The sequence below is a fragment of the Molothrus aeneus genome, chromosome 4 (assembly GCF_037042795.1).
Source record: "Molothrus aeneus isolate 106 chromosome 4, BPBGC_Maene_1.0, whole genome shotgun sequence".
Lineage (NCBI taxonomy): Eukaryota > Metazoa > Chordata > Aves > Passeriformes > Icteridae > Molothrus > Molothrus aeneus.
The window spans coordinates 43744170-43767374 of NC_089649.1; the positions used below are offsets into that span (position 1 = coordinate 43744170).

General features: G+C 39.1%; 1 protein-coding gene and 1 long non-coding RNA gene across 2 annotated transcripts in view; one reads left to right on the forward strand and one right to left on the reverse strand.

Moving 5' to 3' along the window:
- Positions 1-423: 423 nt before the first annotated feature.
- Positions 424-7007, reverse strand: LOC136555582 (uncharacterized). Its single transcript, XR_010783508.1, has 3 exons — positions 6904-7007; positions 2164-2248; positions 424-529 (listed from the first exon to the last, which is right to left on the reverse strand). It is a non-coding gene; the product is annotated as an uncharacterized lncRNA (long non-coding RNA).
- The window catches only part of MTMR7 (myotubularin related protein 7), a 41321-nt gene continuing 24080 nt past the window's right edge, over positions 5965-23205 (forward strand). The window contains exons 1-4 of the mRNA XM_066548386.1: positions 5965-6144; positions 17232-17354; positions 18938-19100; positions 22202-22359. Coding sequence (XP_066404483.1) covers positions 6121-6144; positions 17232-17354; positions 18938-19100; positions 22202-22359 — 468 coding nt within the window. The 5' untranslated portion in view covers positions 5965-6120. The remainder of the gene's footprint in view (positions 6145-17231; positions 17355-18937; positions 19101-22201; positions 22360-23205) is intronic.

A 23205-nucleotide genomic window follows, 5' to 3' on the forward strand; every position in this document is an offset into this window, starting at 1 on the left:
CTTTCAGCCCAGAAATGCCAGAACTTTCTTCAGAACCCACTCAAAATTTAACTTTTTCCCTAAGCCCAAGCAGCAGTAATGGACCCTGAAAAGTACTGACCAGGTGAAACAAAGTGAATTCAAGTATAAAATGGGCAAGTTTTGTCAAAGCACATGTGAATTTATTCATAACACATTTTCAGTCTGAACACTGAGGTTTCTATGACCCTTGCTTAATCAGCTATTTCTCAAAAACTAAATTGCTTGTCAGTAGCTTAAAGATTACCGCATATTCTGAGCCCCTTTACCACAGAGGTTTAGTGATACTTCACTGGCAGCTTCCACAGTGTCAGCTTATTTCCATAATCCTATGGTAGATAAGGGGCCAGGACAATCACCTGAAATTCAGAAGGATTTCAAGAAGTGCAAGGCAGCCAAAACTGATTCTGGCCACTTATTTTGATGGCTGTTTGTCAGTCAGGTGGTAGGAATCACATCAGTTTCAGTTGTTCTGCACAGAGATTTGAAGAACTGTGTTTGGCTTCAGCACCTTATTAAAAAAAAAAAAAAAAAAAAGAAAAACAAAGGCTAATCTTAAGGGGTTTTTTTTAGAGGCAGAAAGAAACATATTATCTCAAAAATGTACTTTCATATTGTGTGAATTTGAAGTATAAAACAGAATTTCATTGAGGGTTTTATTATATATTTTTGGGAAACAACTGTCCTTATTTTAAATTTCACTTGATACAGCATTGTAGTTTCTGTAAAATTTGGAGAGTAATCAAAATTAATTTATAACTATCACACCCTCATGCATAGGCATGACTATAAAAGACACAATTACTTCACTGAATTCTGATCACCATAGGTCAATGGGAAGCTTCAGGATAAACTCTTCAGTATTTTAAACATAGCTTTAACTAATTCTTATACAAAGGCCAGGGAATAAATTTCCTTTGTTATCCACTTTTTCTTTCTTCTCTAGTCTTCTTTCCCTAAACCCAAATACACCATGTCCATATCTTTTTCTTCATGTTGGGAAAAATGCTCTAGGCACACCATTAGTATGGTCCCATAAGTTAAGAAAATTTTCTTTGTGAAAGTGTTGGAAGCTGCCTTGCTCTCATGATGTTATTTTTCATTGAGCAATACTACTTCAGACTACACAGAGCTGCAGTCTGCTTTTAACTCTACGTCTTTGTTTTTTTCTCCTGAGTTGTTGCTGAGCCTCTGACTGAATGTTTCAATGGAAATAGTTAAGATAAGGTGTTTTTAACAATATATACCTTCTTTTTAAAGTTATTTTTATTTTCTAATATCACTTAGGGGAGTATTTCCTGTCTAAGATTTGGGAAAAGCTAGTGTAAAGGTAGTCAGCATACGGCAGATGCTACAGTTCAGAGGCAAATCTCTAAGCAGTATTTCATCACTTCAGGAGTTTAGGAGTTTTAAATTATCTTGTGGAAGAGTCTGTGTCTCTGCTGGCTGTATTGAGAAGCACTTCTCTCCTTTTTGCCCCTACAATCCATATTGTAGTAACTGACTGACCCCTTCCCGTAAGTGCTAAGATTTTCTGTAACTGCTGTGTGTGGTATGACAAATACCAGCTCCAGGACATCCTGACACACCTTCCCCCACTATCTCTCCAGGTGGTTGTGCCAACATGCTTTCTTATGTAAAATGCAGCATTTCAGAGCAACAGGTTTGAGCGTTCTAATCTTGTTGCAATGCTCTTATTTGATCAACAGTGACCAATTTGGCATAATCCTACCTGTTTCTTCAATATGTGAAATCATCATGTAAATAACTGTACATATATCCTGAGTAATTGAAGAGTTTTGTCTATTTTATTTCTGTACTATGCACTTCTGGCCAGTTATCACAAACCTGGCCAGATATCATGTGTGATGTACCATATATCATGTATCACAATGTTATATGGTATATGTTATATGATATAAATGTCAGTTTGTTTATCTGCAGAATAGCATCAGAACCATTCCAATTGCCAGAGGTTGGCTGGTATTTTTCCTGCAAAAAATTTGCTTTTATAAGAATGTAACAATGTTTTATAACAAGGCCAAATCAAAGACTTTGAGCCATTCTTGAAGAAAAGTTAAAAGGTCAAACCTAGTAATACTCAAGTTAAACAATAAAGTAGAAGCTGCTCCTCACATCCTTTACCTTGTACATGCAGTTCCTGCTATATTAACTGGGGGGTGAAGTCTGTGTGTCCAAGTTCATTTACCAGGAGAAAGTTGCATGTTCCCTGAAAAAGGTTCAAAAGTTATGAAACAAATATAAACAGATACACTGTTTCTGAATCTGTGGTACTTATTACCTAGGGCGTAAACATAGTCCAATAGAATGAATCTTTATCATTTGACAAGTGGCATGAAAAACCCTGACAAAAGGAATAACAAGAACAAATCTTATGAGGAGCAGAGCAGCTGAGGGAGCTGGGTTGTTTATTCTGGAGAAATGGAGGCAGGGGAGACCTTGCAACTCTCTACAACCACCTGAAAGGAAGTTGTAGCCAGGCGAGGGTTGGTCTCTTCTCTCAGGCAGCAAGCGACAGGATGAGAGGAAATGGACTCAAGCTGCGCCAGAAAAGTTTAGGTTGGATATGATGTTTAATGGTAACATGTTCAGGTTAATGGCTGGACTTAATTATCCTAGAGGTCTTTTCCAAACTTAAAGATTCCATAATTCTAATAAATTATAGGGGTGGTTTTTATCAAATGAAGGCGTTAAACCAGCAAAGAAGTACTGTGGAATTGTGGAAGAAAACAATTTTGAAACAACAAAGTAGTTACAAGTTACATGCTTGTAACTACTCTTGATGCTCTTGTGTATTACTGGTGTAGATATGTTATGTTTGAAAATTTATTATTATACCATATTTTATGGTAAAAAGTGGTACTGTTTCCCTTTTCCTATTATAAAAAGTCGATTTTGCCATGCATCTTACTGAATATTTTCATTAGAAGAAAACTGATAAGAAAGTCAGTTGGCTTTGATACAGTCCTATTTGGTTTGTGTGTAATTTTCAACAAATAATGTACAAAGACCTGTATGGTGAATTGCATGAGAAAGAGTTGATGCCCAAAACCCACTTTTTGCCATCAGTAGGTCCAAAAGCATTTCCTCAGTGAAATGTCAAGCTGGGTTTTTTTAAGTTCCATTCCTTATCCACAAACCCAGGGCTGCACTCAAACTGGCACTGTTTGCCTTTAGCCCACAGTAACATGGGCTGAGCCCAATCTCCACATCTTCATCCCATATACCAGACTCTTCAACTGGAGGATTCTGCCACCTTGGCTATAGCTGTCCTAGCAACCAAGCTGTTATATCACCAATTTTCAGTTATTTTCCTGCCTACATATCAGTATTTAATTTATGTCTACAAATCTGTGGACTAAACTTTAAAATAAGCATTTAAAGTACCTAAATGTATTCTTTGATTTTGTATTATATTAAAATGAAGCCCACAGGAAACTACCCTTAAACAAGTAAGATATAATTGGAAAACACAAATAAATCCACAAAGCCTTCCACATCTAACATGGTGGTTCAAACACAGGCCAGGTAGCTTGTATGGAAAACGTTTGAGTTTTTGGGTAACTCCACTGACTGTAACAGAAATGTTTACATATTGGAAGTGAAATGTGCTTTCAGGTTTTAATGGATGAGGCTGAAAACTGACTCTGTTACTTGTGGATATAAAAAGTAATTACGCTGGTATGATTCTAGTCCTCAGTGACTGGCATTCTTCATGGGAAATAAATTTAGAACTTTATTTGCAGTTTCAGTAGATAGGTCAAAACCTGTGTAGGCATGGCAATTTAATTTTCCTGCCCCTACATCCTAGTCAAGTCAGAGCAGTAATCTGCAGAATTATTTCTGGTTATACCTTTACAGAGGATTTAATTTCCGGACTGTTGAGGCAGCAGTCTCCATGAGCCTGAAATGCAAATGAAAACTATCAGAGAATTTTTAGAAAGCTGTGTTTACTGAAGCTTTACATGACAATTGCATCAGATGGAACTTTTATCTAAACCTAAGTTCTGTTTACAGCTGCATTTGCCCATCAACTATTTTATCAGTCCAAGACAGGCCAAAATCTGTGTCAGGATGTTGAGCAACTGATTGCTACCTGGACAGCAATGCTTTAGCTTGGCAGATACTGATGAATATGAAGCAGAGTTAAAGTGCATTGTCACTTGTATCTGAAAGTTCTCCTGACATCAGCTGTAGGACTTGAACTTGGCTGCGATGAATCACAAGATATACCAGAGTAAAAGCATCTCTGGGGACTGAAAGGATAAATGTATTTTCTTCCAACTTTACTCATTGGTGGTAATGCCAAAAGATGATAATACACGCAATGAATCACATCAGCTATAACTACAAAGGAAACATATTCCATGGTTGGTTAATTCTTAATTGATTCTGATGCTCTGGCCTAAAACACAGAATAAAAATATGCCACTGATCAAGAGTCTTGTGAAGTCCACACTTTATGCACATTTATGGATGCCATCCAAACAGCAGCAGAACTATGAGAGAAAGGTGGGCAGAAAGGGGCCAAAATGGGAGTGGCAAGCAGAATGGTCAAATCCAGGGGTGACTTAATTTCCACTCATCAGCTTCTGCCTCCTCTAACCTAAGAGTTGATATAAAAAAAAAATCTTGATGCCCTGGGTTTTGTGGATAAGAAATGGGGGCAGAAAATCTAGCCATTCACTAGCAAGAAAGTGGCAGGATTGGAGAAACTTAGGAACCAGTAGATCTGTACCCACTGTTCCCTTTCCCTTGGGGTAAAATGCATTTCTGTTTTTGGTAACCCCGTGTTATTTTCAACCCATATTTTATCTTTCACAAAACAAATTAAGCTTTCTCTCTTCTCTGCAGGCAAGAAAAGGATATGCTGAGAGCTTCTGTAGCTCTGGAGCAGAGTCCTCTTGCTGTGGCCTTTGTGGGGCTTGTTTGACAGTTGTCCACATTTATTTCTATGCCTCCATGAGGCTAGTCCCTGCTTGTGAAGAATTGCTGGAATACCTTGATCAATATAGAATACCTGGGCATTTAATATTTATGGTGTATCTGAAATAATATACTAGCACCTCTAGTCATTTGCACATTGGTATAAACACTGAGAAGTTTCTCTTTTTGCTCTGAATATGATAGCTGGTTAGAGTATGAAAGATGGTTAGAGATACTACTAGGGATACTTGCTCTTTATCTTCACACTGGTAAACTGGGAAAATCATCTCAGTGTCATTTCTTTTTGCTCTTGCAGAAGGTAATTACATACCAGGTGGGCCAGTAGTTCATTAACATAACTACTCTGTGTCAGAGTGACAGAGAGGAAATACATCTCTGGCAATAGGTAAGGCAAAAGATGGGAAAAGGAATTTCTGACACAAGGCTGAAAACTGTGTGTCACTGAAAATATTCCCTTGTGCAAATCTGAGGATGCAGCAAAGTCGTGAACTACAGACACACAGAGCTTGAGATAAACAAAATCCAGTGCTTCGGTTTCCGTAAGTGGAGCCTTTGTCTTTGAGCTACTCTACGCGCTGGGCCAGGAAACAAACAAAACGGGGGGAGGCGATCTCAGACAGAGCTCGCTTTATGCTTCCGATCTGGTCTCCCCTAACGAAAGGGCAGAGCGATGTAACGCTCGGTAAGACAGCAAGCACACCGTGCGGGCTGCGCGCTCGGTGCCGCGGGGCGGAGGCTGCGGCCGGGGGCGGCGGGGCCGGGGGCGGCGGGGCCGGGGGCGGCGGGGCCGGGGGCGGCGGGGCCGTGCCGTGCCGTGCCGGGCCGGGCCGGGCCGGGCCGGGCGCGGAGCATCCCTGCGGCCGGGGCGGCATGGCAGCTGCCGGGGAGGTGGAGCCAGCCGCTGACCTGCCGGCATCGCAGCACGGGCGCATCATCTGCCGGCAATAAACCCTCCCTTCGTCCTTCCCACCTGCGCCGGAAAACGCCAGGAAAACATCAAATGAAATTATAGGATTAAAAAAAATAACAATTGTTTTCAGCAGCGGGGCGGAGCGCGGCGGGGAGAGGCCAGGTGCGCAGGGCCGGCTCCGCGGCGGGGGCCGTGCGTGAGGAGCCCGGCCGGGCGCTGCCGCCATGGAGCACATCCGGATGCCCAAGGTGGGTCCCGCCGGCCGCGGCTGCATCCCCGCTCCGAGTCCGGCTCCGGCCCGGGGGAGCCTGGCCCTGCAGCCTTGCGGGCCTGTACGGGCCTGCAGCTGGTGCTGCGGACTGCTTGCCGGCCAGTTTGCCGTGATTCCTGCCCTGCGGGATGGGCTGGTCGGGACTCTCGCTCCGTCCCTCTGTTACCGCAGGCACTGCCCGTCAGCTGCAGGCATCCCGAGTGGCAGCTGGGGTACTGCTTCTCGGACGCCCGTCGTGTGCCCCGAAACGTCAGGCTCGGCGATGAATTGATTTAGTGTTTCTATGCGTATGTTTGATCTTTAGCCGACGTAATCCGTTTTTTTCTACAGCTTTCTAAGCACTAGGCCTGTATTTGTTTCACAAAATTGCCTCGTTACTCTAAAAATAAAATAAAAATACAGTTTTAACACAGAAAAGGTTTAGATTAAACGTAATCACAAAAAAAGTGAACCTGAGCAATATGTTAATTTGAAATGGGGTGGGATATATTATAAAAAATTTTGGGATTTATTATAATAAATAAATATTTTCTTATTTATTTATTTATTTAATAATCCAACCCCTTGAAATTAAGAATTTATTTGTATTTATTATCAATATTTAATATGATGACATGAATTTGAGATCAGGGCCTTGTTATTTGCCTATTTTTTTGGCCTTTAGGTGTTAAGCTGTAAATCTAGTAAGAAGATAGGCATTTTAACAACTGCCTTTCTTCTAATCTCATTTCATTACCTGTTATCTCCTTTTTTGGGAAGGAAGAATTTCAGAACAGTATGGCTGTGTCCTCCTGCAGGTAGGTACAATTAGTGGAAGTTGTCTGTACAGATGCTCCTGACCATTTGCTGAAGAATGCTGAAAGCATGAATGAGAAAAATGTTAAAAACAACTAATAAGGGTGGAAAAATATAAAAATAAAAAAATGGTTGTGTTTGCTGCCAGTGGGAGACCCAGGAAAGTCCCTGTTGCAGGCAATGAAGCTTATCTGTTTTCTTTTCTACAACCAGGTCCTGGTCCAGAAAATATTACTCTGCAGATGTAAAACCCATTTCTGTAACTGGTACTGTGAGAAGGCACTGTACCAATGCCTCAGGTCACTGAAAATCTTGACTCAGTGTGAGGTGATTCTGCAGTCCTGCATCCTGGCAGTCTCTTACATTATAGCTATGCTGAAAGGTATCTGATATAATAGAGCAGTTTAGAAAGAATGATTTAAAGGTACAAGCGGTACAAAAATCCTTTAAAATTTCCAATATAAATGTAGAAAATCAACATGTTTTGATTGATTACTAAAATACTTAAACTCTCCTGTTACTCCTAAATACACTGAAAAAACAGTGTATCTAAAGCTCCCTGACAGAATTGATACCATTGATTTTTTTTTTGATCCCTCATCTTAAAATAAGTCACCAGTACTTGTTGGGGTTTTTTGTTTTGTTTTATTTTTACTGAATTTGGTTTTGATAATTTGTAACTGAACATTAAATGTTTTCCAATGCCTGTAATGTAAAAATAGGTAAGGGAAATCTCATAGTACCATATGTTAGCCTCTGGTGTCACATTTCCTGACTCCATACAAACTTGTCCTGAGAGAAATTTGAGAAGTGACTGCCCTGTTCTGCAAAGGTATTAATCTCAGAATAATGACACTTTCCTGGTTCACAAACCCAGCCACATGGAAAAGCAAGGTAAATCCCATACTTAGCAAGATAATAAACATACTAATATCTCAAAACAAAATTCTTAGCCCAAGTAAAAGCTTTTCCTTCAAAGGGAGGTCTATATTACATAACACCCATTAGGTCTCAGCAATTGTTTTAAGTGAAATATGACTGTAGTGATTTATGGTTCATAAATATTAAAATTAATCTGATAAAACATAACAGACATTGAAAAAGCAGAAGGTAATTACATACCAGGTGGGTCAGTAGTTCATTAATATAACTACTTTGTGTCAGAGTGACAGAGAGGAGAGAGCATTTAGACCTGGCCACGTTCTGCAGCTTCTCAGCATTTACAGTTGTATTAGGTTCCAGCTCTTCCTATTAGTGTCCATTTATGGACCTCTCTGTGTGAGTAGCCAGAGCTCCTTATAGACAGGATGACACTCTCTGGCTCCACAGCCTGCATGGGAGCAAGCTCCAGAAGATCACGGCTTCACAAAAATTCTGACTATTGAAAAGTCTTGAGTAGCTTCCTTCAGTATTGCTTCCTTCTAGCTTCAAGGGTTTGTTCAGTAAATATTCCATGTTCACCCTACCCATGCCTTCACAGTGAATCTTGATCACAGCCCTCCAGATTCTGATAATTTCAGAGAAATGTCATCAATGACCCCAGGACCTCTTTCCTATGTCCAATCCATTGTTCTGTAGATATGTATTAGGTTGTTTTTCTTGGAGGTATTCTACCATGTCTGTCTGTGTTGAAGCTCCTATGTGTCTCCTTTGCCCACACAAAGTTTTGCAAGACTCCTCTGGAGTAGGATTTCCCACTGCAAAAGCCATTCTGGTGCTTTCCCAACAGACTGTACATATCCACCTGCTAACACACTATTTGGTGTGCTGACCACTATTGTTCTATCATTACACTCTTGGTAGAAAACAGGGTACATAGGCACTGTATTTTCACAAAGTAAATGTCATCCTATTTATGAAGGCCATAATTTAAGTTTAAAAGTTGGAAACCATCCCTCATTGCTGAATAGAATTATATATAACTCCCATACCCTTTAAAAATTAAAAATTAGTAAAACCAGTGACTGACATGAGTTTGGATTGGGCAGCAAGATGGTTTAGGATAACTCTCCAAACCCAAAATATGACAAACAGCTCATAACATTCAGAAAAAAAGAAATCAGCAATACTTCTGAGAAGATTAGAAGCACGTTTTAGGAGCATGTGTAGAGATTTGTCTGGCCAGGGACAGGATGAAAGATCCAGAGCTCTCTAGATATGTTCATATAATTTGTGTTTGTACATTGTCAGCAGGCCTATTGATGGCCCTCTAATAAAGAACACATCAGTTTTTCCCTGGTGTACTAGCTGTCTTCAGTGGGCTTAGCCCAGTAATTCTTTTGGCTCAGTGTTAACAGAATACTTGGGATGACTTGAGTTGCTCGAGTGCTTTCATTTTTGTGATGTTACAGTGAAGTACTTCCTTTCAATGATGCCTCTCTCAGGCAGAATTTAAGATCTGCTCCCACGTTAGTGACAAATCGCTCTACCAGATGTATTGCTTCACAGAAAAAATTTCCAGCATGTGTAAGTGAGCTGTGTGTTTGCTTTTGTTTTTAATCAATTTTACATAATTCTTACTTTCTAATAAAATTTTATAACATGTCCTTTTTCACAAAGTCTCCATCGGAAACCCATGTAATTTATATCCACTTTATATATGTATGTATATATATATATATAAAGTGGATATAATGTAAATGGCAAAACATTTGTCAAGATGTCTATCCAGGTCAGTAGCAAAATTGAACCCAGCATGCCCAGTCTTTACTTTCCTACGACATGTTCTGGGTTGCTGGATCTCCATGTTTTTTTTGAGGTAAGTTGGCATATTCTACCACTGCTCTCTGTGTGCCTTCTATTGAGATAAAGTATGATATTATAGTTATGTTCTCTGTATCCAAGCTACTATCCAAACATTTGGAAAAGTTTGATTTATTTCAGTTATGCAGAAAGGTGGCAGCAGCCCTGAGGTGGGATCGGGAAACACCTGGGGATGTGAAATGGTTGTTTCCCCTGCTGGAATGGGGAATGGAGTGCCACAGACACTTCACTATAGTACTAGAGTTTGGCTAAACTTGCGTTTAGTTTGCTACTTTGGAAAGGTACAGGAGGTGAGGCTGGCATGGCCTTTTGCCTTTTTATGGTGTTTTGGGTCATCAGGTTACAGCAAACACGTTATGCCACATCTTTTAAGTGCCAAGTTGATTTTCTGCTTTTCGAGTGTTGTGTGAAGGTGGTTTCTATACTTTCCTCTAAGTATACAACTTAGAGCAGCGTGTCTTACAATTCAGCTGGTGTTTTCTGATTTCATAACTGTTTCTCATTTTACATCATGGTTAACCTGTTCTGGGTCCAGTAATGTTTCATGGCTTCAAATATGTCATTCTACTTCACTGCTTTAGTCAAATGATGCATTAAAACATATACACTAATCCTGGACTCACTTAACTCTGATTTTGTGAGTTATGGATTTTTTTCTTATTAATAAATCTTCCTTATTTAGAATGAAATTTAATTTTCTTTGGGCTCCATTTATTCCATTTTTGTGCTATGAAAGTTTGACCCAAAGGATAAATTTAATACAAGTGAGCTTTGTAGTATTCCATGCCCAGAAAATGTTCTGTGGTTACATCAGACTGGAGATGGATATAATGAAAATAAGAACTGCAGAAAATGTCCAGATATTGTGGGATTTGACTTAAAATATCTGTTTGGAATTGTGCTATAAAATATTTGTTTTGAATTAGAGTCATCAAGCTACCTTCCTAGTGTGAGTTTTGATTTAAACAGTCTTATAACAGCCATTATTCTCAAAATATTTAGTCAAAAATGGTAAGAAGATCACACAGACTTTCATACATTCAATAATGTGACACTCAATAAAGAGGTAGCGGGATAAAGTCACAAAACAAGCTCTTAAAATCATGGGTAGTGATGTGTTTTAATTTGTTGTCTTGGTATTTATGTCTAAACTGCTAACTCCAAACCTTATTGCACTTGAAAAATAGTACTGGAAATCATTAAGACAGCATGTCTGCAGGGTCCTCTTTGATTTTTTTTTTTTGCATAGTAGGAGACTGAAGTTGGAATGAAGGATTTGAGAAGTTAGGCTTTGGGGTGGTCAAGGCTGGAATCTCTAGGCCTGCTGTTAATGGATCCAAGTGAGTGGTATTTGAGCCATTGCTGTCTGTAAACCTAAGGAATGTTCTATTTGCAATAGAAAATGCACACTGACATTTCCTGCTGTGCAGGTGTATTCTGCTGAGAAAGACAGCTCCCTACTACCAGAAAAGGAGTCCTACAAATCCATTTTTAATGAAAATCTCTCGTGGCCTGCACAGCTGAAATGACTTGGTACTGCTGCTCTAAAATAGGCTGCTGAACAGGGCATGGTTTTAAACATGTAACAGAAAAGCCTGTATCAAATACATGAGTTTAAAGATGTATTTCTTATCAGTATCCTTTGGCTGCATGCAGAATTCTTTTTCCCTATATATCTTTTCAGAGCCAAATTGGAACAAATTTGGCAAATGTATTTAAGATTTACTGTCTTGAGGAAGGCCTGTTTTTCCTAAATTAAAACTCTTAGATAGGATTTTTAATAGGATACACTTAGTTGCTCTCTTCTCCTTTTCCAGATAAATGAGATCTAATACAGACTGAAAGAGAAAATTTTATGTATGAGCCTTGTGTTAGTGTTGGCACCATATTGTAATGCTCTAAACTCTTGTAATAGGGTCTTGGTTGTTGCTCCCATCACGCAGCTGCTACTCAGGTGTATCTGCTAATGTGGTGCTGACCTCACTCTTTATAGATCTTAGCAGACAACAGTTTCTTTTTAAAGCCAAATTATTAGGTAGTTTGTTGTCTGTCTTGCTATTATGAATCATTCATTAATATTTTTCAGCTCTTTTCCTCCATTTCACTTTAGTTCTTTAGAAAATTAAACTTGTTTAGATTTTTCTTGAATATTTTCCCCCATCCTGCCAGATTTGCCCTGAGGAAACTTTTTACAATGCATCTCTTAAGGTATCATTGCTTAAATTTAATTATTTACTTTTGGCTTTGTTTGAGTCTTTTGACATATGCAGCCATCTAACTTCACAGACTGTGCATTATTTTACTGCACTTGGGAGATCTTTTCAGAGAGGGAAATATAAAAATGTAACATGGATCAAGTACAGTTTTTATGATTCTTATGAAATAGAATGGAAACCACATTAAAAGGCAGCATCAATTGGCAATTCAGTTTTCTTTTATTCTTACTCCAAGATCATGCAAAAAAGATCACTTATTATATATTTTGTTTAACAAGTACAACACTACTATCTTTGTGTTGGAAAAAAAAGTAATAGCATTTGGTCTTTTACATGTAGTCTTTTTTCCCTCTCAGGAATTATGCTAAACACATGGACAGCTGGGGTCAACCAGGGTGAAGAAAGCTCAAATATTCCACTTGGCCTCCAACCATACCAGCTGTGCTCCTTTTTTCTCATTAGGCTCAGGCTTTTGGCTTTCACAAGCTCTTCCCTTAGCTTTTGTCTGCCGGCAGTGCTACGGCCAGGGAGAGTCCTGTCACGAATTCCCAGGATGCAGTTTCTTCTTGCTTTTACTCCTGTGGGTAACCTCATGAGGGGAGTAGGGAAGGCAGCAGAAATCCCTGGTCAGCCTAGGAGGCCAAGGGGATGGACAAGAAGAAGTCTCTGTAGGGCTAAGTGTGTGTCCCTAGGGCCCAGCCTTGGCTTTGGGTCAACTTTTTCAGCAGCAGAGAAGTTTGTGGAAGTGGCCTTTCTTTATCCTTGGAGAATCACTGAAACTCATTTGTGCAGCCAAATTTCAAGGTACTTTATCAGCTTATACATGAAACTTGCTTTTATGGGTTGTGGTAGAGCAATGAATTTCAAGTGTCTGAACAATAGAGAAGCTCCTGAGGATGGGGCCTGAGTGAGGACATTCCCTGCTTACGTTTAATTGGCAGCCTTCTCCTGGCTGGGAGGGTTTTCTGGCCTTTCTCCTTGGGATAAGGAATTAGAAGAGATGAATCAGCCAGGGCTCCTCCTAAAGGAACAGGGAACACTTGGTGACATAGGAGCTGATCTCTTTTGTTCTTGGCTGACAAATAGGCTTTTCAGCTTCTTCAAGATGCTCAGTGATAAAGAGCAGGTCAGCGATGACCATGGCAGAATTAGCTGTTCAAGTGTCTTCCTCTTCAGGTTATGTGTAGGAAGCAAACACATAGACTTAAAACCTATGCAGTGAGAAAAAAGCTCTTTGAGATTTTTATTTCATAATTCAAATTTCATTTTATTGGAAAATCCTACAGTAGAGACCATCTTGTGTCAGATAGCATCTTCCTGCTCCACATAAGCTTTGCTGTGACAGGAAGTTCCAGTTCTTGCCAATCTGCCAAACAGTTTTGCTTCTCCTTTCCCTACTCAGTCTGAGCCCACAGTCAGAACTGATCCTGTATTTATCTGAAAAAGCTTTCCCATGTGGAGCTGTGAACAGCCTGAAATAGTAGCAGTAACTTCTGCACTGTTTTGAGATGCTGACATGTTTGGAGACACTGAAACAGCTTAAAGAAGTGAGGATGAAGGTAGCATATTCAAAAAGCATTCAAAATTAGGAAATGCAGTCAAAGCTTATAAAAAAAGTTATTTAAACTAAAAATGAGAACAAATTAGGGTACTTGAATATTTTTAGGAATAACATTTTGGCAGGCGAACTTTTCCAAATGCTTTCAGGGTCATATGCGTGCTGTTCTTCTTTAGGTGGGAGTCCCATTTAAACTGGTGGGAGTTGTGCCTGAATAAAACTTTGGCCCATGATTTTTCCTAATATGACATTTTTTCTTGAATGACCTCCTGGCAACCTTGTTCATAAGTCATTTGTCATGTTTATTCTCTGAGTAAAAAGTGCCTTCCATCTGTTCTTAATCTGCGCTCCCTTTAACTTCTATTTTTGCCTCCTTTTTTCTGTCATCTGTGTTGCATTGGAAATAGACTTTCTGGGCAACTTTATTTATCTCCATGTAAGCAGTTTTAGTTATTGAAATGAATCTCCTGGTGGTCTTTTTTTTAGGCCTAGACAACCATAGTCATCAGGAAAGAAAAATAAAAAAGGAGAAAAAATAAAGGGGCAAGAGCTTTGAATAAATTATTTAAATTATGGAAGTTTTACTTAGATGCCCCTCTCTAGACTGCCTTGGCTAATGTTTTCTTTCTAATTCTTTGTGGTCGTCCAGCTCTCAGCTTTACAGACTTGTGTTTTCTGATCTGGTCTCTCACACCAGCTCTTCATTTTAAGTGTAGCACATGTGCATGTGCTATCCTTTTTCCTGACACGACAGTACATACATAATTTCCTACATTCTCCAATAAAGTCTACAGTTGTTTTGGTGAAAAAGTGGAGCATTGTTTGTAGGAAAAACCTAGAAAAATAATTATTACCTCTTTCTGATATAAATTTTGGCAATTAATGCTGATTTCTCAGCATGCTGTGACTTCTAAGATAGAAAAAATCTCTTCTTCCAAAGCCTTATTAATATGTGTGCTCCCCTCTTGTGGAAATGAACATATTCCCATTCCCTCTATTCCCAAACTCTCTAGGTTTAAAGAAACCACTGGACATGTCTTTCTTTTCCTGGCTGGGAGAGTGTAGGAGAAGAAAGAAGGCTCATTCTCTGGATCCTTTGATCAGCAGAGTGAGATCTAAGATTGAGCAATGCCTCATTATACTGATGGACTAAATTTATCATTAATAAATATAATACACATGGGGGTTAGATCTTAACTTATATATGCAGGCATGACTAAGAGTTACAATTGCTAGTTCTAAAAAAACAAAACTAAAAAAAACCCCCAAAACTAACCCAAACCCCATTGTGCTCAGCAGAGGACAAAAAAGCAAGCAATGTTTGAGAACTTTTAAAAACCCAATAAAAAGCAAAACAGCAAACATCACTATTGCACTTACACAAACTACAGAAACCTGTTGTACATCCAATCTTTGAATTCTGTTTGCACTTTTGGACTTTTCTCAGGAAGTAGACCTCGTGCAGACTAATCAAGAGTGTGGAAGAGCTTGTCTGGAATAGCTTCCATAAAGGTCACAGCTATGTAAAGTTGGGCTCTTCACTCTTGGAACACGAGGATGGAGGGAAGGATCTGTAACAGCACGTGTGGCACATAACTGGTGACAAGTTCAAAAAGAGCAGGAGGATGGAATTTATTGTACAATTTATAGCTGAAATGTGAAGTTCACTCTCACAGTATGTTGTGGATGCCAATAATTTACAGATATACAAAATGTTATTTAATAAAATGAATGGAATGTAAACACAGTTATGGCTATTAAAAAGTGTGACCTCATCTTAGGAAGGCCCCAGAGCTGGGCTGAGATCCTGAGGGAGCATGAGTTCATGCCTGCCTCTCATGCTTCCCTCAGCTGCTGCAACTGTCTGTTCTTGAGAGACAAACTGCCGGGAGAGGTGAATTCTGATCTCCCAGTGCAGCCACTGCATTTGCTTTGATGAAATCAGACTTACCACACAGCTCTTACTGCAACTGTTCCTGTTCATTCAGATTCAACCTTTAATTTATTTGTAGCTCTGTATTAAAAAAAAAACCAAACAAACCAACCACAACCAAAGAGGAGCTTTGTTGGTTAGCATTTTTCAGCCATGGGGCTGTGATTGATGAGTGGGGAAGGATGTGACCCAGGAGGTCTAGAAATTGATCCCTCAGCCCTGTCCTGCTGTGTGGATGCCTTCTAGGTTGTGTTTCATGGCCCATGCTAGCTCACTTTGTAGGCTGGGGTGGGTGATGAGTGCCTTGTGCAAGATCAGTGCCTGTGCAGTAGAGCCCTTTTGGGCTGGACTGCAGTGTAGGGACCTTTCTTCATCCAGAAAATGCTGATTTTTATTGGTTTTGTGGGTTCCTTTCAGAAGGGCACTGCCTACATTTTTCTTTGTATCATCCCTCCTCTTTTGCTTGCTGCTGAATGCATGCTTGGTTAATATTGTATTTTTTCCATTCCTTCTCAAGCCAATGCATGACCTCTGAAGTAGATGGCCCTGGGAAAAGACTTCATCCATGCTTTCTAGCAGCCTTTTTTGTTTAAAGAAATAGTTTCATTTTTGTTTAAAACATATTATAACTGGCCTTGAGGGAGATGACTCTGCTTTAATAATGGTTTGGTTTAAGCATTTTGCTACTAAACTGGCTTATTCTTATTTTAAGGTTTTCTTTATTCCTATTTTTAAAATAGTGCATTGTATTTGGAATACACATTGCAAACATGTAATTCTCAGATGCTGTCATTCTGTTTCTCAGGAAAATCAACTAATAATAGTTTTAAAATTGTTGTGGTAGGAGATCCATCAAACCTATAGTAATAAACTGGTAACTGTTTTGGACAGGTTTTATCCTACTGAATATCAAGCTTGTTGATTTTTTAAATTATTCTAGTTTCTCAGTCAGAAATCATGGAAGCCTAGAACAATTTGTGTTCAAAGGGACCTTAAAGATCATCTAGTTCCTACCCCTAAAATATGCGTAATTATATGTATATAGCCCATGCCATATGCAAAATACTAATGATGTATGAGTCACAAGCTGGTGATCTGACAGTTAATAATGTGTTTTAGACTCTCCTGTTGTCAGGAGTGCAGAAAAGGGAGAATGCCCATTTTGTGCCCAAGGTGGGGAGCAGTGGAAGTGAAACTCTTGAGTCCCATTGAAAAGTTACTGAAGGCAAAACTTGCAGTGTGACCTTTGCTGTCAGCTCGAGGAATGTAGAGAGCAACATCAAAATGTTTCTTTTTAACTCTTTTAAACTCTTTTAACATTGTTTTAAATCTCAACAGAGATTTGCATGGGAGAAAATTTGCCTTATTGAGACCCATTGAAGAAAGACACTCTACCAGTATTATCATCTACTTATTATTATTTTATTTTAATTTAGCTGGAATGGCTTGAATGGAGCAAGAGTCTAACTGAAAGACAGGCCTTGCCTTGCTGTCACAGGGTTTTGGTGAGATGAGATCAAAAGGAAGAACTCAACTGAGAAATTGTCTTTGGAAGTGTTAAGTAACTGGTTTTTGGATACAGAGGTACCACTAGAGAAGGGAGAAAAGGAAAATTAAGGAAGATCTGGAAATAAATCACATAATCACATTTTCTCATATAGTTATACTTCTTTGATATTTAATGTTGTGCTGAAAAGAACTTTGTAATAGACAAAATGTGAACATTGAGCTCTCACTATTGAGCTTTCTGTCATAGCCTAATTATTTCTTTCTTTTTCCTCTGTCACTTTTTTGTATAGGTGGAAAATGTTAGGTTACTTGATCGTTTATCCTCAAGAAGAGCTGTGGTGGGAACCTTGTATTTAACAGCTACCCATGTCATATTTGTGGAGAATGGTTCTGAAACCCGCAAAGAAACCTGGGTATGAATTTTTATTATTTCAGTTAGCTCTAAGTGCATGGCACTTCACTGATGGTAATTTGAAAATTACTTCCAAAACACTTTAAAAATAGTTAGTTACTTCATATGGATGCTTTTATGAGGCCATGCTAAGTTCTAGCCTAGCAATTTTCAAACATTTTCAGTGGATTCTAGATATTACAGTATAGTAAGAGGAAGAGAAGGGCCTTCACTGTATGAATACCAGATGTGAGTGACTGAGGAACAGCTGCTGTAAACTGCACTGTTGCTCCTATCATCCAGGAAGAACTGAGGAGAAATGCCTTGAACTATTTCCTTGCTTCTGTCAATTCTTGGCCTTCTCCTTTACTGGTAGTGTTGAATCAGTGATTTTTTTTTGTTTAATACTTTATCTTTTTTAATAAAGTAGTAATTTGAAATAGCTGTTTTGATTGATTGACAAGATATATTGCCTTTTCTTGTTTTTTAACCCCAACCATTGACCAAGCCCCATGCAGCCACTCTGCTGCCAACCAGCAGAATCAGGGAGAGAAGCTAAAGAGTAAAAGTTAGAAAATGGGTTAAGATAAAGAGAGTTTAATTAGGAAAGCAAAAGCCACACAGACGGGCAAACCAAACCAAGGAGCAAATTCACTGCTTCCCATGGGTAGGCAGGTGCTGAGCCATCTCCAGGAGAACAGAGCCCATCACATAGAACAGTGACTTGGAAAGGTGAATGTCATCACTCCAAATGTGCCCTGCTTCCTGCCTCCTTCCACTTCACACACTGAGCATGGTGTCACAGGGTCTGGAATATCCCTTTGGTCAGTTGGGGTCACCTGTCCTGGCTGTGCTTCCTCCCAGCCCCCGTCACTCTCAGTTTCCTGGCCTGCATTGCAGTTGGCCTTGGCTCTGTGTAAGCAATAACAAAGCCATCTCTATATGATCAACCCTGTGTTCAGTGCAAATCCAGAACACAGCCCCATGGCAGCCACTGTGAAGGAAATTAACTCTGCCCCAGCCAAAACCAGCACACCTGTACACATATAGGTACAGCTGTTGCTTGGGGTCATACACTGGAGAGTCTTTTATGTAACTTAATTATGCACCCCTTGTCCATTTTTGTACTAATTAACTCCATCTTCCTTTGATCCCACTATTCCTGACCAGATTTTCATTGTAATGCTTCATCTCATTTGATGCAGTATTTTAAATTAAATCAACATTACTGTTCTACCCATGAGGAGGCACAATATTTTAGCCTTATGTAACTGATGCTGGTTCATCTTTTCCCCATGCAAATAGATGAAAAGAGCTTTGACAACCACTAGTTTACACTAAAGCAAACAAAAAAAAGCTTTGGATAATGTGAGCAGGCTGATGTTTGAGCAGCTGAAACACTCCAGAAATGCCTCTTTGTCTGCAGGTGGTGTATCAAGCTGCTTGAGCCCGAAGCTGGAGATACAACCGAACTACAAGAGGAGGAGCATGAGGGTTTTCTGAAAGAGTAGTGGAAGCTACTGTGCCTGCTCTGGCACACCATTATAAATAATTGCTTTTCTTCTTAAAGATTTGACTAGCATAACTCTTTTCAATTCCCCTCAGGTTCTCCACAGCCAAATTTCCTCTATTGAGAAGCAAGCCACCACTGCCACTGGTTGCCCCTTACTGATCCGCTGCAAGAACTTCCAGGTGATCCATCTGGTGATCCCTCAGGAACGAGACTGCCATGACGTTTACATATCCCTGATACGTCTGGCTCGGCCAGGTATGGGAAGAAAACAGCACAAAAATCAGCCTTCATCCTGAGGAGGGAGAATTTAATGGAAGAAATGTATCTGTGCATCTTTGTCCTTTGCAGGTTAAGAAAAAAGTTTCAATAGAGATGTGTTGTGAGAGAAATATTGATATCATCATTTGTAGATCAATGAAGAAAGCTCATTAAAACAAGTAGTTTACTCCATAAAGTATGACATGAACTTCTATTTAAAATAATACTCTAGAGCATCATGGGCCATGAAATATATTATAAAGATATATTGAGTGCAACTCATTTGCTGGATGACTTGTGTAAATGTAAATGTAGGAGAATATTCTAAATTCAGGTAACTTTCATCTCCCTGTTATAACAAAAACTTTACAATACATTTAGTGGTCCTGTCAAGGTTTCCATTTTGAAGTTTTGTGCTGTGCAGAAATTCCTTAAAATCAGTGAAAGGTTTAGCAGCAAGTAGTTGTTTTATTTCACTGGGCTGCCTGTGTTTTGGCCTATTATTACCTACATTTTGAATTTGCCCTGTGTGTTTCTGAATTCAGTTCAAGATCTTTTTGAAACCTTTCCCCTTTTCAATGAAAAACCAAATGTTGCATCAAAGCCCAACATTTGTTGCCTACATTATAGCTCCTCTCTGCACTATGCTCTCCTAAGACCAAACTGACAAAGCTTCTGGATTGTTTATTTTAAACTATGACTTTATAAATATAACACCAGCTTTGGTCCTTTATTATTATTTTAACAGCATGCAAAGAAATTATCTGTTACAGTATTTACAGAGCTGACAACAACTGGATTTAATTTTTTTCTTGTTAGGAGAATACCAATTTTATCTACTGTATAGAGGGCTCAAAAATTGCACAGTCGACCAGCACAGCTACTGAGCCTTAGAAAGTACTAATAGCAGCAGTAGTACCTCCTAAGTGTAGCAGAAGTAACTTGGTAAGCTAGGTGATGCAGGGTGAAAGTAATCAGAGAAATTTAAAACAATTAGAAAAATTCCATCAGTGGTTCTGCTGATGAAAATCTGGACTCATTCCATGCACCTCAGCTGCAAGTACATGTTCATGTATGCTGGAAGACATGTGATACTGTAATCCTTTTTCTTGGAGGTAGGAGGAGGTGTGTGTGCTGCTATGCACCAGAATGATGAAAGGAAGAGTAGCTGAGGACCCTGAATACAAGTTCAGTGACTGACTGCAGTGGACAAGAAGGTCTGAGTAAAGAAGATGCAGTAACAGCCCTGTAGAATTAGCTCTTTGCATGGTTTAGCTGCACAGCAGTTTTCCTTCTCCAGTAAACTATCTGATCATGATTTGAGACAGGATAAGATCTTGCCTACCTACTCAAAATTAGAAGGCTCTGATTCAAGCTGAGTCATTTGTACCTGACTGTGCTCTTCCCTGTCATTTTGTCAGGGCATGAAGCTGTTCTTCCTTTGGATAATATGGTTACTCAGCATTAGAAGGTGCTTTTTACTCCATGAGCAGATAATTTGACCTATTCAGGCTCTATTTGACATTCTCTGCTCTGTTCTTTTCATTCAGTTCTGAGAGAAGCTCACGTTGCATACCAGTTTAACATGTTCCATGCTATCTGATATTCTAGTTACAGTAAAGGTGAAGATTATCCTTAATTTTATTTTTGCTAGAATTTTAATAAAGTCAAGCTGTCAGCTGAATTTGGCCTTTTTGCTTAATTAAGCCGTTTTGTAAAACAAGCTTACCATCAGATACTCCATGTTTAATAGCAGGATTGCAGATGTTTATGGCAAAATTACTGAAAGATTGGTAAAGGTCCTATAAATACTGGCAAATATGTGGTTAAGCACTGACTACTAATACTTGAACATTTTTGTTACTATGTGCAGATACCATCATGTGATAATACTTATAATGTTGAGGCAGACTTCAGCCATAAGTAACCTGCATACATAGGTAGATTTTTTCCATGTGCCTGTGAACAACAGGTCCATTGGAAAGAAAATCCAGATGCTTCTGACAACAAAGCAGTGAAAACAGGAGCTCAAATTGCTACCAAAAGCTCAGCTTGGATTTATGGATTGTGCTAAAACTTTAGGTTAACGTGTGAGAAATAAACCAGACTGTCTTCCTAATGTGTGCCATGCCAGAAGTTTGAAATTAGAGAATACAGAAGGAGTTTAAACTGCTGGAAAATGTGGAAATCATTCTCTTTTTTTCTCCCTACTCAAGACTTTGTTGATTTTCAGTATGTTCCTGACAGAGTTAACATGAACATCCCTGTAGCAGCTGGGATTCAATGGCAGTGGTGTCTGGCTGCCACTGGTCACTAGGATTAGGATTAATTAAATGCAGACATACTCCTAAAAAAAGTTTAAAAACTCCAGCACCACCAAACTTTCATATATGACACCTGATCGAGGGGGACAGGTGGCATAGCTGCTTCCTGGTGATGATTAAATATTTCATGTAGCACGTGCTTCTTTTATGCTATTACATCATGTGCATCTCGAATGTATTTGCTATTAATTCAAGGACTGAATTTTGCAGACCACAAAACTACGATTTCATTGGATCTATTGGAAACCTTCCTAATTAGGGAAATGACTACTGAGGTATCTGGTTTTTATTTTTGAAAGAATGTGCTGCAAAGACCATTGTTCATATCTTTTTTCTTTGCCACGGGATAGATGTTACATTAATAAATGGACTTCTAAACTACCTCTAGATAGCAAATTCCTTTGAAGAACAAGTGCTTACTCTGGCACTGGCTTTAGTTTTCTTTGGATGAAAGCATATTGCTGACATTTTGTCTTTGTGCTGGGGAAAGTTTTTACAAATCTACTGAAGACTAGCAGAACAGTACATTTTAAGTAGCACTTCTCTTAAGGCACATACATTGGAACATATACAAATAACAAAAGAGCATGTACTTTCAAAGTTTACTTGACAGTAGATATAAAGCAGGATATGTGGTTTTGTAAAGCAAAGTGTGTTCTTTGAAAGGAAACTGCATCAAGGTCCATGCCAAGTTCTGGTTTTGAAGTGTGATTTCAGGGTGAGAAATCTGAAGTCATTTACCCTTTCTGTTTCTTTGCTTATTTCTTTTCCCAGTGAAATATGAAGAGCTGTACTGCTTCTCCTTCAATCCAAAATTAGATAAAGAAGAACGAGAGCAAGGGTGGAAGCTTGTGGATCTCAATGAAGAATATAACAGGATGGGTGTTCCAAACAGCTATTGGCAGATTAGTGATGTAAACAGAGACTATGGAGTAAGTTGTTGTGATTTTTCTGTCACAGAGGCAGTCTGTACAACCAATCAGCAGCCTGACTGAGGACCACCATAGTGCTTAATGGCAGTATCTCTTTGTGCTCAGTGCTGTACACACATGTAGTAAAGTGCAGTTACTCTACTACTTTGCATAACATGGCACACAGAAAGTGAGAGAAAGGACGGCTCTTCATTTAACAGATGTGGAAATGAAGAGCAGAAAGTAAGTCCACTGTGTTTTAAATGTTAGAGTTCAGCTGCCTGGGAAGAAGTTTAAGTCATACCTAAGGTTATGTGTGTGAATAAGAGTTTCCTTGATATGTAGGGCTATGTAAAATTACTACGTAGTCATTTTAAGAAAAAAAAAATTAAAAAAATGTTCCAGATAGTGAGCTTGGCAATATTTTTTCCTCACTGGCTGTTCCCACACTCCTTCTGAAGCATCTGTGATTGGCTGTCAGTGATTTTCACAGTGATCTTGTGGTCATAAATCTTCCTAGCTGCCTGCTGTCCTTCCTCATTCAGTCTTGTATGATTGAAGACCTTTTAATGTTAATTAATTGTGAAAAATAATAACCAAGACATTTTTGAAGGAAGTTTGTCCATGCACTCCAATAGTTCTGTTGCTGGAACATATCCATGTTAAGGAAGGACTGTGATATTCTCAGAGAAGACTGAATGTGCTATCAGGGTTTGTTTTCTTTTTGTTAAAATGAGTGGAAAAAAAAGTACGATCTCTTTTAAGATAAAGTGTAGAAAAAATGTCATGATGAATAAAATCCAGTTCACCACAGCAACAACTGTAACCACAAGCCCTTCCTTTCCTTTCTTTTTCATTACATATCTC